This window comes from Drosophila santomea, chromosome 2L (assembly GCF_016746245.2).
Source record: "Drosophila santomea strain STO CAGO 1482 chromosome 2L, Prin_Dsan_1.1, whole genome shotgun sequence".
In the NCBI taxonomy this organism is placed as follows: domain Eukaryota; kingdom Metazoa; phylum Arthropoda; class Insecta; order Diptera; family Drosophilidae; genus Drosophila; species Drosophila santomea.
This window is the reverse complement of record NC_053016.2, coordinates 7,153,748-7,169,851: the sequence shown is the minus strand read 5'-3', so window position 1 is coordinate 7,169,851 and position 16,104 is coordinate 7,153,748. Positions and strand designations below refer to the sequence as shown.

General features: G+C 41.9%; 2 protein-coding genes across 2 annotated transcripts; both read right to left on the bottom strand.

Annotated features, from left to right (window-relative positions):
* Positions 1-506: 506 nt before the first annotated feature.
* On the bottom strand, positions 507-10,187 carry LOC120443891 (lipase 3). The gene is made up of 5 exons (XM_039623318.1): positions 9,559-10,187; positions 3,856-4,033; positions 3,102-3,463; positions 2,803-2,961; positions 507-1,415 (listed from the first exon to the last, which is right to left on the bottom strand). Exons 1-5 carry the CDS (start codon positions 9,793-9,795, stop codon positions 732-734), a joined length of 1,620 nt encoding a protein of 539 aa, XP_039479252.1. The 5' UTR covers positions 9,796-10,187; the 3' UTR covers positions 507-731.
* Positions 10,188-13,862: 3,675 nt separating this feature from the next.
* LOC120443894 lies at positions 13,863-14,177 on the bottom strand. Its single transcript, XM_039623321.1, has one exon. It carries the CDS (start codon positions 14,079-14,081, stop codon positions 13,944-13,946), a length of 138 nt encoding a protein of 45 aa, XP_039479255.1. The 5' UTR covers positions 14,082-14,177; the 3' UTR covers positions 13,863-13,943.
* Positions 14,178-16,104: the final 1,927 nt, after the last annotated feature.

Here is a 16,104-nt window from a genome sequence, read left to right as displayed (position 1 = left end):
CCATTGGGGCAGACCAAAACCGCAGTGGGTTTTTAACCAAAACATATACTTGCTTGGCCTTATCAGCAGATTGCAATTTCTTGGCCGAGTCTGAATTTAAATATAAGTTATTTAAAATCGATTTTATTAGCTCACATTGCGCTACGAATTAAGGCGGTAGTATAAAAATGGGCGCCATCAGAAAAATCGACCAAAACCATTGCATACTTTAGTTTGTAGGCATTACGATTCAAAATGTAAAATATTTCTGAACTCTTCGTTTTTACGGTCAATTTAGAAGATAAAGAGAATAAAGATAGTTTTATGAAAATGAAAATCCCAAAGACAAAAAGCATTGCTTCAATTTCAAGTGCCGCAAGTCCTTAACGTCATGTTTTCGTCATGTTTTTTTTTGCCCAAAAAATTATTCGCAGAGATTTTCTTAAAGTATTTATTTCATTAAAAATAGACGTACATTTAAAGTTACTCATAAATTTGTACACATAAATTAAAGTATTGAGAGTAGCACAGAAGACGAATCGAACAATTCTGGTGTAAAAAGTGGACGTATCGAAGTTGGGGCTCTCTGTGGGATGCTTCTTGGATGGATGGGAATGGATTGCGCCTGAGTGATTGCACCTGCGGTCCTCCAGCCGGAGAACTTGGCGATGCTGCGATCGGTAAATTGTTAAAAATGTCATCACAGTCATATGGAAGTGGAACGAAACGAGCTTGGCCACACGGCGTCAAAGTCACGCCGAAACTTCCGTTGCGGTGGCGGCAGCGGCGGCGTTGGTGGTCAGTCCCTCATCCTCCGCAGCATCCTCCGTCGTTGTCGTGGGCATGGGCATGGGCATGGGCATGGTTGTGGTGGGATGTGTGGCCGGAGCAAAGGTGGTTGTCCTGGCCAACATTTCCATGCCCAATCCGTGGGGCAGGTGCACATTGGGCGGCAGTCCCTCCATCATCTGCTGCTGCATCTGCTGGCGGAGCTGCTGGCGCTGCAGCTGCATGGCCAGATAATTGGCCAAATTGGCCGTAAGCTTGGCCCGATGATTCTCCACCCGGCGCACATTTCGCACAAGGCGATTGTATACAAGTGGCTTTACATCGATGGCCCACAGGAAGTCGAGGTGATTGAAACGCTCCATGGGCACCAAATACTTGTCGATCACATTGGGCAGCTCCCGGGCCAAACGGTCCACGCCCGTGGTGGAAACGAGCAGATCATTCACCGAGTAATACAGTGCCACCGGCACTTTCACCCTGGACAAGTCGTAGTCCGGCGGAGTCATCCGATTGTATTCCAGCTGATTGCGCAAATAGCCGCGGTCGAACTTCCGGAAGTGGCCCGACTTCATCAGCTGACCAAAGTGCTCCAGCTGCTTAATCGAAGCTCCCGAGGGCGTGTGGCTCAGCATGACGGGAAGCATAGTCTAAAAGGGATAAAATGCATATTACTTAGAACATATTTTGGATATATAAACTACTTTAAAGGTCCTATATATTTATTCTTGTTTATCCTCACCAATAAAAGGAATGTTAAATGCTTGGGTTTGCCGCATCTTATACTGACCGACCCAGTAATAAGACTTTTGGGTTTTGGCCCAAGATAAACACAATTACATTTGTGATAACGTTAAGTGTATGATTAGCCATTCTGAATGCCACACCTGTTTCCAGGACAATGTAACAACAGCGCACCCATGTTCCGAATGCCCAGCATGCCATTATCCCCCCATTTATAACACATGGAGGCAGCAATGGAGGGAGGAGCAACTGGGTGACCAGTAGCAACCAGGTTCATGTCGGGCCATGGAATCGCGCCTAATTTGCATGCATTGTCGCTTGTTTTCGCTGCTCCGGCATCCCGGCATCCCGGCCTGCCAGTTAATTATGCCAATTTCAAACAAGAAGATGCCGCCCACTCTTGGCGGCCGTTGACATAATAGATAATGACACCCTTTCAATGGCAGACACCAGGTCAGGTCATGCCCCTACATTCTGTATCCCACATATAGCTAGAGCCTCACACTTACATCTTGTTCAAGTAATTTAAGCCAACCGCACTTTGTGGGCCATAATTTTGATTCTGCGGGTGTTTAGCTGGCGCTCGATTATCGGGCAAAGTTTTGCCAGGGCATTGAGCATATTTAATGCAAACATCGTGGCCGCTTGGGGGACTTTGGTTGTGTTTAAATACGTTTAACCCATCGATAATTGCAGACCCGAGTTACTGTGTGGGCATCTGAACTGTGCCAGGTCCCGAAAAAGGTATCGAGTTGCAAACTCTTTACGTAATTTGGGCTCACAAACGGTCGTGAGCAATTAAGGACATTCCGCACCGACATGTTGTGGCACAAACGGATATGCAAACTATCCCTATCGACAATCCAATCGAGGCGGGTTAATTAAGTGCCAACTTAATGAAGACAATCGAAGAGGACACCCAAATCGATGGCTCTCTCAATTTCTCTGGCGAGTCACGCGAAATCGTGGCCAAAACACACCCGTAATCCAATCCCACCTATGGATCATACTACCAGCTCTAGCACACTGGAAAAAATGTGCTTCAATGCCTTAGTTTTATAAAAATTATATGGAAAATGAATTGAGACTTTGAGGAATCAAAAAGAACACTGCAAGGCTAAATAAATTTATTTAAAATTGAGCCAAAAACTGAAATTAAGTTTGAGGATATAAATAACCTTCTAAATTAAGCCCAGCTGCTAAAATCACTTCGTACCTTACGTAAACTGGAAATAAAATTTGAGTTCCTATCCAGAATACTGGTCAACCTTTTTCCCCAGTGCCCCTGCTTACTTTGTTCAGCTGTTCGGAGTTGTAGCCGGCAACCAAAAACAGGATATTCGAGCAGACGTCCTGCGTCATGGCGTTGTCGTGGCACACAACCTGGCTGTGGTCCACTAGGAATTTTGTGTTGGGCATGAATTCTGTGATGCGCAGCATTCGTGTGGCGGCCTGCAAACAAAAAAAAAAAAACAAAAAACGGCATGAGACGTGGTGGAAATACGGCATGGAAATTGGAAAATGACCCAGCCGCATCTGGTGGCCCCGAGCCTGAGCCCAGGCCCAAATTCAAAACCCGATCCACCACCCACCGTGAGAAAGTCGAGGAAGAGGACCAGGGTGCGGAACAGGGGGCTCTTCATGTCGTGGATGTAGGCGATGGGCGCCAGGGCGTGCATCGAGGTTATCTTCTGGGTGTAGGCGGGCTGCTCGGAGCACAGGACCCAGAAGATGGCTGTTCCCTGGGAGTGGCCGATGTAGTGGACCTGCTCGTATCCCGTCTTGCTCAGGATGTAGTCGATATTGGCCGGAAGGTCGTACTTGCCCATCTCGTGGAAGGTGAAGTCCCAGAACTCCTGGTAGTCGCTGTTCAAACTGGTGTGGTTTTTCGAATACCGATTGCCCCGCGAGTTGCCCATCCACACGTCGTAGCCCAGATCGGAGAGCATGTAGCCTGGGTAATAGATTGAAATTTATTAATTTACATCACATGCAGGTACTCAATATACGTTTTGGAAATTTTTATTAAATACCTCTGCATATGTTACAAAAGGAGTACTGAAAATTGCAAAAGCCAGCGACGTACATGTATGTACATAATTAAGTTATTTATAATATTAAAATGAAAACGGAAAATTCACTTAGTTACTCTTATGTTTGATTCTCAAATATAATATTATTGAATATTAAATTTAAAATCAAGTTTAGTTAGTATTTAAATTGCTTACTTCCTTATGAATAGTTTTTTAAAGCCAAAAATACAGTCAATATGACATCACTTTTGCGCCAAAATACTTTGTCCTTTTTAAGTAAAAGCAAACCTTTTCAGCCTATAATATCGCTTACCTAATCCGGACTTGGGTCCCATCAGCACCCAGGTTGCGGAGGTATCCAGAATGCCGTGCATCAGGAGAACCGGCTGAGCACCCTTCTTGGGAATGCGATGCATTTCCAGGATATAGCCATCCTTCGTCACCACCGTGTGGGTTTCCGATGGATATCCATATTTGCGTATTAATTTGGGCTGGAAGAGCGAAAAAATGAAAAAATTGAGGAAAAATGCGTCAGAGTCAGAGAAAGGTGTTAGAAGTGCAAATCATGGTAGTGTGAAATTGAGTTGCCATGCTCCACATTCCACAGGGTAGGTGGACCCTTACTGCTTTTTGTTTCTACCCCGTTAATTTGCATAGTTCAAATGGAAGGGCAGGTGGAGGAGACCGAATCTCCACTGGGAGCATTATCATCTAGGGAGAATCGCCTGGCCTTAACCACAGTCATTTGGAAGTAATGAATTTTAATTTGCAGCATCAACAAGCTAATAAAGTTACCAGACAGGCTGTTGTGGTCCAGAACTTGAGGGGATACTGCTTGAGCTTAAGTGCAATAGTTGCAGTAGATTATTTCAGAGGTAGACAGGTAAAGTTGCATTCTGGCAACCATAATCACTTACAGAACCTTATAGAACTGCTTTATGGTCACCGATGAAAATAAAAGTATCGGGCAAACTATAAAGCAAGGCATTGGCGATGCTTTATTGGAACTCAAAACGCAAAAACGCAAAATCCACCGGCAAGCTCTATAAGTACATCGCCATAGTTTAACCCAGTCACGTATCACGCATACGCACTGTATGACAGCATATTTTTCTTCCTGCTGGCAAATGAATTTATAGGTTTTTCAGAAGTCCGTGATACGTTTGATAAGTTTCTGGGATTATGTAAGCCGGTCGGGTAGTGGGTGGCCGTAAGAAAATCTCATAACACCATTGTTGAAATTAAGTTATAAGCACGCGATTACCCAAATTTCAAAGCGAGCAAACAAAAATCAGCTGAAATGAGTGGAAAAACTACAGAAAGAAGAGAGACTCTGCATTTTAATTAACCTTGGCAGCGAATAGCCCCACCTGTTGTTGGCCAGAAAATAATATAAACACTGCAATTGGCCAATTGACTTGCCGGCTGGTTGGACAACATGAGGAAGTGGTACGCAAAGTAAGCCAGTGAAATGTTTTTTTCCTGCTCCGTTTCTGCATGTTTTGTATTCGGCCGATTTTTGCCAAATGTTCAAGCATAAATTAGGTTTATTTGTATTTTTCTCAGCTTTATTTTTGTGTGTGTTTTTGTTTTTTTTTTGGCAGTTTCCTTGCCTTTTGTCTTACGTAATTTCTTTGTTTCGAGAATGAATGAACGTGCGAACGGGGTGCAGAGAAGCCACAGAAAGTGACTTGGCCAAGCCCCGAAAAAATTGCAACAGCTGCTGGCGATGCTACCCGGCAAAGTTTTTGTTTTTCTTAGCTTGACACACATTTGGCCAAACAGCCGGCCAATATTTGCGAAGCGCCGAGAAGGCGTTGCAAGATGCTCAAAATGCAACAAAGTGCTGCCGGCAGCTGGATTTTCCCGCCCAGCGTGTTGGCCAATCTCGGGAAGTTTTGAAATTCGCACCACACGACAAATGTTCAGTAATAAAAGTTTCTGCAATACTTATCTGTGGACAAGAAAATGGCCATGTGCGTTAACGTATTAAATTAATTGTAATATTTATCACCGGGTTGTGAATAAATTCATTTAATCACAGTCACAAAATAATGTAAAATTTACCAAATCATTATGTTACAATGTTCAGTTATTAATTGTTTAGCATTAATATGTTGTCCACATTTTTTGCAGATATTGCTATTGAATTAATCACGTCGCAAGCACCGAAAAAACAGAATTCAACTAATCCTATTGATATAGCATGGATTTTTTCATAATTTTTTACTAAAATAAATATTGCCGTATTCCATGATTAAATCCAATCATATGGAAATGCAATAAGCTGTTAACAGAAAACTAATGGACAAAAGTACAATAAAAGTGCACAAATATTGAAATATTTGATTTAACGCAAATTTTAAAACGCACAGTAAATAAATTAAACAAATTGCCGGGCAAACAATGTGCGCAAGCCGTGGAAAAACTATAATTAAATATATAAGAGTGGCTTAAATGGAAGCAGAGACTGGGAGAGACCGATGGAAAAGTAAATGTTGAACTACACTGATTTCGACCTGGCCCAATACAAAAATGAATTGCGGCTGTCTGTTGGTAAGTCGTCTATTTTGTATACAGCGTATGGTCGGTTTCTTTTTCAAGTTTTTACTGTTTTGCTAACTGAACTTTTCGTTCATTCGACTGAAAGCCGCAAATGCTTCATTGGCACCTACAAAATCGTCTTGAGTTGCGATTAACATAATGCTCATCATGACCCACTAATTTTTGTGTTTGCCTGCCTCCGGTTTGTGTCCATGCTAATTGGCAATGTTGTGTGTGCTTGATTGTACAGTGAGCACTGACCTACAGCAAAACAAACTTTTATTTAAATCGTATCACAACCGGTTTTCTTAAATAAATTCACTCATTTTAACAGTTTTTTTCAAAAATAAGAAATGTATTCATATTTCCAATTAATACCTTGTAACAAGATTAAATCGCATAGGCGAAGTACCTACTGTAAAAGCATGGAACCTTTGGGCGTGCATGGGCATCGGCATTCATGATTTCGTTTGCTTTGTAGCTTTCCTCTAAAACCCAATGCAAATTTTGCAGTGTCAAAGTTAGAGGGTCTATTTATAAGGGGCTTTGTGGCGCGCCTTTGATTCATTTGCATAAAACACTTTTGCAGCCCGAACTTGAGCTAAGCTCGTCAGTGGATCAATTGTGGAGAAGACGCATACGCCAATCTTGAGTTTTTCGGATGGACGGTCTGCTGGATGGGCTCAGTGTCGATATTCACTTCGAGAGCATCGCTCATTTTGTAACTGACCTTGATATTGACTTCGGCTTTTATCATCGTCATTATAATGACTGCCGTTCGGTTCGAAACGTCTCGATGTCATCGCCATCGACCCCAACCAGTTTTTCCTCCTCTCGTTCGATGTTGGCTCTTTGGCTGCATTTTCTGTGCCGCCGTGCTGACTTTGTTCCGATGCCGACTGACATCGTTTTAATGACATCAAAATCTTAGAGGTTAATCACATTTGAACCCTGCTCTCAAGTGGAGCAGCGAGTTCAGATTTATGCAAATTACTTCAATCGATTAGGGCGGCTGGAATACCAACAAGTGGTTATAATTAGCGTATAATCGATTGTTATTAAGTAATTATGGTTTAAGTATATTACAGATATTTGGTTGAACTAGTAAAAATGGTTCGAAGCCTATATTTGGAGTTATTCAATCAAAGAAGGATAATCAAATTGCAAGGCAACATTTCAAGCCTTCGAAATTTCTTTTACAACTCATTACAACACCCAGACGTAATCAGTCCAAACGACATCCATTTGCCAATCCTCGACATGTTGGGCCCCAAAAGAAAAGACAATGCGGAAATCTTTAAATTCAAATTAAAGCAAAAACGAGACAATTTTATGCAAAACAAAAGCGCAAAATATCCAGAGCCAAGCCAAATGCCGAAACTATTTCCTTATTATTGGGGAAAGAGCCTTGGGCTTTATTCGTTGACATTTTGGGGGGAGTGGTGGGGGGGGAAGTGGGCAGTGGGTGGTGGGCGGTGGGCGGAAGGCGGGCAGACTGCTAACCCATATTTCAAAGTCAGTCAAGCGCTGCGGACGTGGACAGGTTAGCCTAATTGCACGTTGATCATTGTGGCGTTGACAATTTCAATTTGTTATTGTTTGCCGCGAGAGGTGTCCCTCTGTGCGATAGTTACTTACATAGCTACATACAAACATAGATACATATCTGGCCATCTTCCAAGCGCCTTGATTATGCAATTGGGCAACGTGCAGAAAATGTGAAGAGGCCTGGTGTTTTGTTCCCAATTTAGTTACATTGCAGACACGCGCCTGTGAACGCGTTCGAAAGCCCAGCCATGACTTTGCATAAGATTCACTTGAAAAGTACGGAGCCACTTGGGTTGACAATATGCCAGGTTACTACATATACATATAGGTAGGTATATACATATGTATATATTTCTCCCTTTATTAGTTTCTGGGTCTGCGCAACGGCTCGAATCACGTAAATCGCATAAATACGTTACGTTATCGTGGGCAAACGTACTATATGCTTGAACACTTGTTAATAACTCTTTTCCTTCGGCTTTGCTTTGGTTTATTGGCTTTGTTAATTTTCGCCCGTCTGTTTGTTGACCCCACCCTGCGAACACGAAAGCGAACATCGGATTGGGTAATCTTCAGCTCGGTGTGATCTTTGATATTTGGCTGGCTAAATGTGGTCTTTCTCGGCGACACCATGTGAAATGCAAATTTCCTGGCCTTGAGATAATTCGGTTTTGAAAAGCCATGGAAAAGCACCCGCAAGCGTTTACAATTGGGTGAACAAATGCCCCATGAAAATGTTGATCTAATTGCTGGGCACGTGAGCGTTGTAAATGAGCTCAAGGTCAGTTCGCACTTATTACGGCTATCAATTCTAAAAGCCCAACTCATTAAACGAACTCTGGTTTCTGTGACTGCCGTAAAATGATTGTTTCGTATTGGATCCATTTCAACGAAGGCTAAGCCCGGCTTTTGTTTTGTTGTAAGTGGGTTTGAAGACTATGAGCAAATAAATATAAAACCTGATTCGGTTCCATTCAATGTGGAATTCCCTATGCAGTTCATTCTGTCACCTATTGAGTCATACACCTCGGCGTTACTTCACGCCAGCAATGATGGTTCGTAAACCTTTTAATTAGCCTTAGCTCTAGAAATAAATCCATCAGTTACGTACTCGCAGCGGTGTTAACTCACTCACTGAAGTTAGACATGATTAACGCCATAAAAAGGCTACGAAATGTACACAAGTTACGGCAACTCCCCCTTTCTCTTCAAACATAAAAAAACAAAGGGAAGCGGATGGAAAGTGCAGTGGCAACTGCAGTTGATCACGACAGGTGACCATTACCACCAGGTGACACTAGACAGTTCAAATAAAACCCGTAATATTTAGTTCTCACACGAATACTCGTATGTGGAGTCAACGAACTCCGAGAACGGGAACTTTCTTTCGGCTGTGTGGAGTGAAAAGTGTAAATTTATATGACACACAAAAACTGTTCGACTAAAGTAAATACCAGTAGAGCAGAATAATGCTGTATAGAAGAATCTATTCAGTGGTGTTATAGGCACAACACAAAATCGCCGTGGAAATCCAATGTCAATGCAATGGGAACTCAAGCGTGGAGTTTTGACCGACTTGGACTGCGTTTTTAAATTAAAACAGCTTTGTTAAAAAGTACTGTTTTGGGTACAAATAAAAAAATAAACATATAATTGATAAATAAAAAAAATTATTTTATAACATTTATAAAATGCCAGCCACATTAATAGTTATAAGCAAAAATATTAAAGTTTTGCGAGTTAATTCAAAGGCAAATACTAAAATAGCTGCACCTCTCTTTAATTATACTTGATAAAGTGCCAATACACATTTGCGTGGTCAAACCCAACAATAATCAACAGATGTAAGATTCTAATAAGAGGCTTTCTGATTCGATTTATTATTCGATTTATTTCGAATCACATTCTATGAGGAAAGACTCACCGTGATGAGGGAGGCATCCTCGAGGACATCCGACTTGAGGTTCCTTCCGCCGCCGGCAAGGTTGGGGTTGCTCGAGAGCAGTACGGAGTTGAGCAGGTTCTTGAAGCTCAGGGAGCTGTAGCTGAAGGGCGAGAGGAGGGTGAAGGCACCGGCCCGTCCGCACACCTCCAGAGCCACGAGGCAGTGCAGCAGCAGGGTCATCAGCAGGCGACCCTTGACCTCGACGGTGGGCCGCATCGAAAGGCCGGCAAGGGGGCAATCGTACCCAAACTTCAAATACTCAGGCACTCAAGGCGACACTCACTCCAGACACTCACTCACTACTCACTGGCTGGCCAAACAACGCTCACGCTCAGTCGGACACACAAAATGGGGCAAATTGGCAAATGCAACAGTTGCTTGCACTTAAGCGTAACGGTTACGTCGCCACTATCTTTTTTCTCCCGCTTTCGTCACACTGTTGTCAGTTACGTGTGGCGCTTTGGCACCCCGAATGTCTCGCCGGTATCCTTCGGATCGACTTTGGATCGTGGAACGAATTCCCACGAAGAGCGCGATGTATGAGTAAGATACTCGTATTCCGATTCACTTGATCTTGGCGCGAGATTTGAAATGTGCGATGGCAACCGTCTGGCTTGAGATTCGTCGTTCGACTGGCGGCTTCGTAGGCAGAATGAGCTGAGCTAGGCTCGAATTGCAGCCACGATCTGCGGGCCAACTTGTTTGAGCCGGCTCTTGTGGATCGCGAGTTTTGTGGATCGTAATGATCGGGCTTAAACTGATCTCAATTTGTTTGTTTCTTTTCCCAAGACTTAATGGTGACTTGAATGCCACTTGTGTGATTATGCACTGTAAATACATATACTTATTGGATGTATTATACCAATTATTTACGAACACATTGTTATTATTTTATAAAACTTCTTGGTGTTTTAGAAAGATTGCTATCGTCTTTACGTCATTTTGTTTAGTAAACTAGTCGAAATAAAATGTTGCTGATGGAAATTTATAGTAACTTGCCTCTTAAGAATTTCAATTCAAATTATTATAACACAATTTTCTGCAAGTGTACATTTTACCGACCTAGCTCAACTCTCCCAGATTAGTCAGCTAATCAAACCGAAATGTTCGACGCCCCCAATGCAACATAACACCCCACCCCCTCTTGCCCACTTCGCACTCAAAGTTTGTCGCGTGCCAATCAAGTTTTTTGCCTAAGTCTTTCGTTTCATTTCGCTTTCGTTCGGCCGCAAAAGTTTTTCGTTGGACGCGGCGTGTCTCTGGGTTCGATCCGTTTAGCCGTTAGGCGTTGGGTCGTTGGATCGCTGGATGGCTGGATCGTTGGATCTTTTGGCACGTACAGAGCGTCTTAGTGACTTGGTTGCGTGTTCGGCGGTTGCCGCCAAGGCAATTGCAATTGTAGCCCCCATCCCAAGACCCCGACTGACGAAATATTTGGCCTGGCACCGGGTTACGTCTGCATTTGGCTAAATTAAAATGCAGGCTGAATTACACACTATTTGGCTTTGTGCCGCGCCTGGCTGAAGGCGGGAGTTCGGGAGCAGCACTCCCCTAAATGTACATGTGTACATACATATATCATTGCGCGATTTGTTGTGATTGCTCATTTGTTTTGTTAAAGTTTCGCCGCCGCGTTTGCCGTCTGCATCTTGGGATTCACTGGACCTTGTGTTTAGCTCTCTGTTCCCACCAGCAGCAGCTTTGGCAACGAGCTCTTCCCGTTTATCTCCGATTTCTTGCCGCACCGGTTGGCCTTGGCCGGCCAATTTGTCGGGCCTTCAATGACAACTGCGCTCAGGCATTAATCATAAATTCAATAACCATTTTTACATGCATTCTTACCACATCCCATCAGCAATCAAAAGTGGCGAAAATAAAAAACGAAGCTTCGCAAACGTTGGACAGCGTTGCCCTCGAAGAATTTATTTTCGCGGTGAACTTCTTGATTGATTTATGAGCTGCATATAGACATTTTTAGTGCATCTGAAGATTATTTTTAAAATTGTTTTTCTTACAGTTCAATTTACATACATTAGTGAACAGTGCAGTGTGCAACAATACTGCCGAGGTGCAGACAATTGATGCTGAATCGATCACCGATTTCGAATGATCATATATGATCTGCAGCTTCAAGGCAAGCAAACGTATAGCAATGCACTTAAGTGGGCTGCAGAATCGCATGGCCATCGGACTTGGACTTGGAGGAATGTCATGAACACGTGCCACATGCAATCAATTGTGGGGCAGGAGCAGGGCCATCAACTTCTTTTGACTGCTGTGATTATTATGGTGTTGTTGCTGCACTTTTCGTTATTATCGTGCCCGGATTGTTACGACTGCAATTACGAGTATCTGGGGCTTTTTCGGCTTCACTGAGATTCTTACAACACTGCGTGCGTCGGAATTTCGGGAAGCGAAATTATCGCAGAAAATTATCCCAAAATGTGCTGTTGGAGCTTTAAACATTGAAAGGAGCTCTTTTATGTTCGAAAATTGTTAAAAATATATATATGGTCAACACTTAGATCAAAGCAATGCCCTGATAAATATTGTAACAATGTGTAGAAAAAATCAATTGTTTGCCACTTTTTAGGTATAATTGGAACAATTAGTTCCAAAATGCGAAGTTTCTTTGTGAAAATTAATATCAACTATGTAGTTATAACTTTAGTTTGAGAGTTACTTTTGCAATCGCAAAGCCAAAAATCCAAAAAAAGCGCATTCCCTCGTTCAAAGGTGGAAAATTACCCGATGTTGCGTAATAGGTTAATGCCGCCGATCTCAAGGTCGCAAGGCGCGAGTTAACTTTTTTTCTTGTAATTTGTTTGTCCGCTGCAGTCCGAATTTTGTGATTTTTGTTTTGCTCTTATCCCGCATCACAGCATGACACTGAAAATGTTTATTGGGAGTAGAGGGAAAAGGGTAAACTTTTTTCCGTCTTTAATATCTCGGTTGTCCTCAGCCTCTTGTAAATGACCTTGTGAGGAGTGCGTGGTGACCCATATTTCTGTGTTTGCCCTGTGGTTGACACACTTTCCGGCCGACCATCTCATTTCCATATCATCTTACGCTCGCAAATATAAACAAAGTGTCTGAAGTGCTTAATTAGCGCACTTGACATCGCCACGGGCTGGGGTTTAACTACTCGGGAGCGCCTTAATTATAGTGCTTACACTTTAATGGCTCTTAATCCGCTCCCAATTGCTTCGAACTTCTAGCCCGAGGGGAACGAACGAGTGACTAGCACTGCCCTGAGCTAAAACAGCTTTTGCTTAAAGGCGTTAAGGCCTTGGAGTACCCATCTTTTGATGAGCATAAAATTTTAGTGGCCAATTTAACTTGAACGTTCTAGTTAAAAAAAAAACGTCATGAGAAATATAAAGTTTCTTTCAGCTATATAATTAAATGATGCTGAATTATATATATATATATAGTTTGGAAATTAACATGTCTTTATATTTCTTCCCACATTATATTTTTTGATACATTGGGCTAAAAGTCAAATAACTATTTCGCTAAATTATTACTATCTTGCTTAATTATAATGATAAATTGTGCAGTGCGGATACTGACAAGACTTTTGCCCTACTTTTATGAATCAAGTTAATTTTCCGCCAAAATCAGAGCTGGAATTCAGACTGGGTCGCCTGTGAAATGATCCAGACAGCCAGTCCGCGAAAGGATACGCCCTGTGGGTAAGCAAACCGCCACTTAATTGTGGCGCCCGCCGCACACCCACGTTTAAGGCGACTTCAAATAGCAAGTTCCAGCGAAATAACTACAATCAGGCCGAAGGCGGCAGAAAGTCCCAGTTAGGTGGGGCGTTTTCTATCACCCAACTGGGGGCCTGCGTAACATGGTAGTTTTGGGGTATTTTATTAGCGGTTCAGCTGGGTTCGGCGGGACTGGCTCTTCTCCCGGCGATTATGTAAAGTGATTTCTTGGTCTCAGAAACTTGGGACCCTCGGCAGTGGCTATTACTGTCATCAATATTTGGTAACGAATTCCAATTGCATGGCATTCCAATTTCAGGTTGATTGCACTAACCATTTTGCAGTCGTAGTCGCAGATGCAGTGGCAGTGGCAACCCACTCGGGTCGCTTCTCTCCATCGACTGGCCTGTTATTATATAACCTTCCAGCCAGGCGGCAGAGCTGCTCCGTCTCTTTCACTCCGATCGCACACAAAATTTTCCAAACAGAGAAAACTCTGCTAATGGCGACATCGAAAGTCGTTTCAAGTCTACTCTACAATGCGAAAAGGCTGCACAGAAACGCAAACCGTTTGACCAACAAAATTTAATTCACTCGATTCAGACAATTAATGTAACTCCTGTGCGAAGCTTTTCCTAACAAGGACTCCCATCAACCTGCTTCGGGCATGGCATCCAGTATTCGAAAAATATTCAGTATAAGGGCGTGAAGTTCGGGATCTTCTTCGATATTAAGTGCACCATACATGGCGTCCCTCCTTGATCTTTTCGGTCGTCTCGTTTTTACCATTTTAAAAGGATTTTAATTTTTTGAAATTTTAAAGAAACTTCCTCAATGTACAATTGAAATTCAGAATGTTGCTTTCACGACTAGGGAAAGTGTTGAAAACAGTTCAGGCTTAAAATAATGCGACTTGCTTACTTCGATTGTAGGAAATAAAATCTTGGTTACGAATTCTGAGTTAAAATGGTGCTTCTTGTTGGTTGGGAAGCAGTTGAAAAGAAAAGTTAATTCTATGTGCTTTTTGATTTAGAAAAATATTTATAAAATATCTCCATGTTAGTAAGGAAAATATACAAATAATAATATTTATAAAATTTATATAGTAATTAAAATCTGCTAATGAGACCCTTGGGATAATAGAAAAATCTTTATTTATTAGGATTTTCAATTCTATTTTTAAATACTTCGATTGGGGGTAGAGCATTCCGGCTTGTTGTTTAAAGTCGGGTATATTGCAGTTTTTTAGCCAACTTTTATGTTATTTTGGCTGTGCTGGCAAAACGAGACATGAGACACAAGACACGAGGCAGAGCCCCAGCGGTGTTGTTTGTTTGCTTTTCCGTGCCACAATAATAACAACAACAGCAATACCAGCAGCAACAACAACAACAACAGGTGGCCCGAATGCCTTGCCAGATTTGTCATCCGCCAGATACAACAGCAACAAAGATAACAACAATATCAAAAATGTTGGTAAATGTGTCATGGTACCAGGCAACCGTCTGTGTTCCTGTTTACATATCTTGCAATATTTCTGAGCAAAAATGCCGAAACAAAAACAATTTCCCAGCCAGCAGGTTTTTGGCGCCCCCTGATGTGAGTGAGTGTTTTTGTTTGAGCTGCCTCGATCGTTCGATTGACACACATCCCATCCCAATATCCAAAAAAATAGATATGTGGATATTCATAAACTGGATGTCTGCTCCATCTCGGGGGATTTGTTTGTTAATGTCGCCAGTGGCGGATTCTAGTCAACGTCTTGTTCAATTTGCTGGCGTTTGTTGCAGATGACAGCAAGATGTTGCCTAGTAATCAAATTTGTAACATTTTAGCGAACGTTTCTTTAGCTGTTACTTAAAATTAATTGAGGTTGCTTCCTTAAAGCTTTAAAAACCGGTATCATTCATTACAGCTAATACAGAAAAGAAATAAATAACCCAAATGGCCTAAACAAAAAGGGCATAAGACACTTTGCATATTTGCCAGCTAAAAGATTACTAGTCCAATTTGGAAAAAATCGGGCTCAAGCTCTGCTAATTAGCAGTCGTATATGTAATAGTGTTTCCCCAAGCAGGTTCTGGTTTTATTGGCCGACATAAACATTGCCCCCTACTCCATACACTCACTTTTTGTGACACACAAAGTGCGCAAAACACGTAACAATTAAATACATTAAAAGCATTTTATATAATACCGCAGAGACAGCCAAACAATAAGCACTTCACACGCTTTAAACCTTTTGCACTGATCCCCAACACACCCTTTGGGAAATCTGAGTCTAGTTTTGACACAGCTTCGACGGACCCGTAATAATAAGTGCCACAAGCAAAAAGGCTGAGAAATAAAAAACGTTTATTAGACTTTGACAAGAAAACGATCACATAACACATGGCAAATAACCGAGACTTGCTGAAGATAATAAGACAAGCAGTTTTGATACGAATTAGTCATTAAGTGATTGAACTCGGCGGTGTGCAAATAAAGATCTTGTTTACGATATAAAAGATTAGACATATTATTTAACGTGATCTGAGTGTAATATTGTTTGAAATTAGCTAAATAAATATAAAGATATAGTAAATGAGGCAATATGGCATCAGACAATATACGGTCTGAAAATGAAATTAATAAAAACCGTTTTACTTCAAATAAAGATCATTTGTTAGATATGGGAACATCAATTTAAACATTCAGTAGCTACATTTAAATTGTTTCACGTGTTTTTCGAAATGCAAATTTTCAGTGCAGCCTCGGCATTTTGTCCAAGAGAGCGTAGCTGAAATTATGTTAATTGCACAGATGCAAGCTG

Coding starts and splice junctions, on each gene's coding strand:
- LOC120443891 (XM_039623318.1), bottom strand. CDS start 9,795: ATGCGGCCCACCGTCGAGGTCAAGGGTCGCCTGCTGATGACCCTGCTG. Junction 4,034..9,558: donor AGGATGCCTCCCTCATCACG/GTGAGTCTTTCC, acceptor TCGCTCTTCCAG/CCCAAATTAATACGCAAATA. Junction 2,962..3,101: donor TCTTCCTCGACTTTCTCACG/GTGGGTGGTGGA, acceptor TTTTGTTTGCAG/GCCGCCACACGAATGCTGCG.
- LOC120443894 (XM_039623321.1), bottom strand. CDS start 14,081: ATGGTAAAAACGAGACGACCGAAAAGATCAAGGAGGGACGCCATGTAT.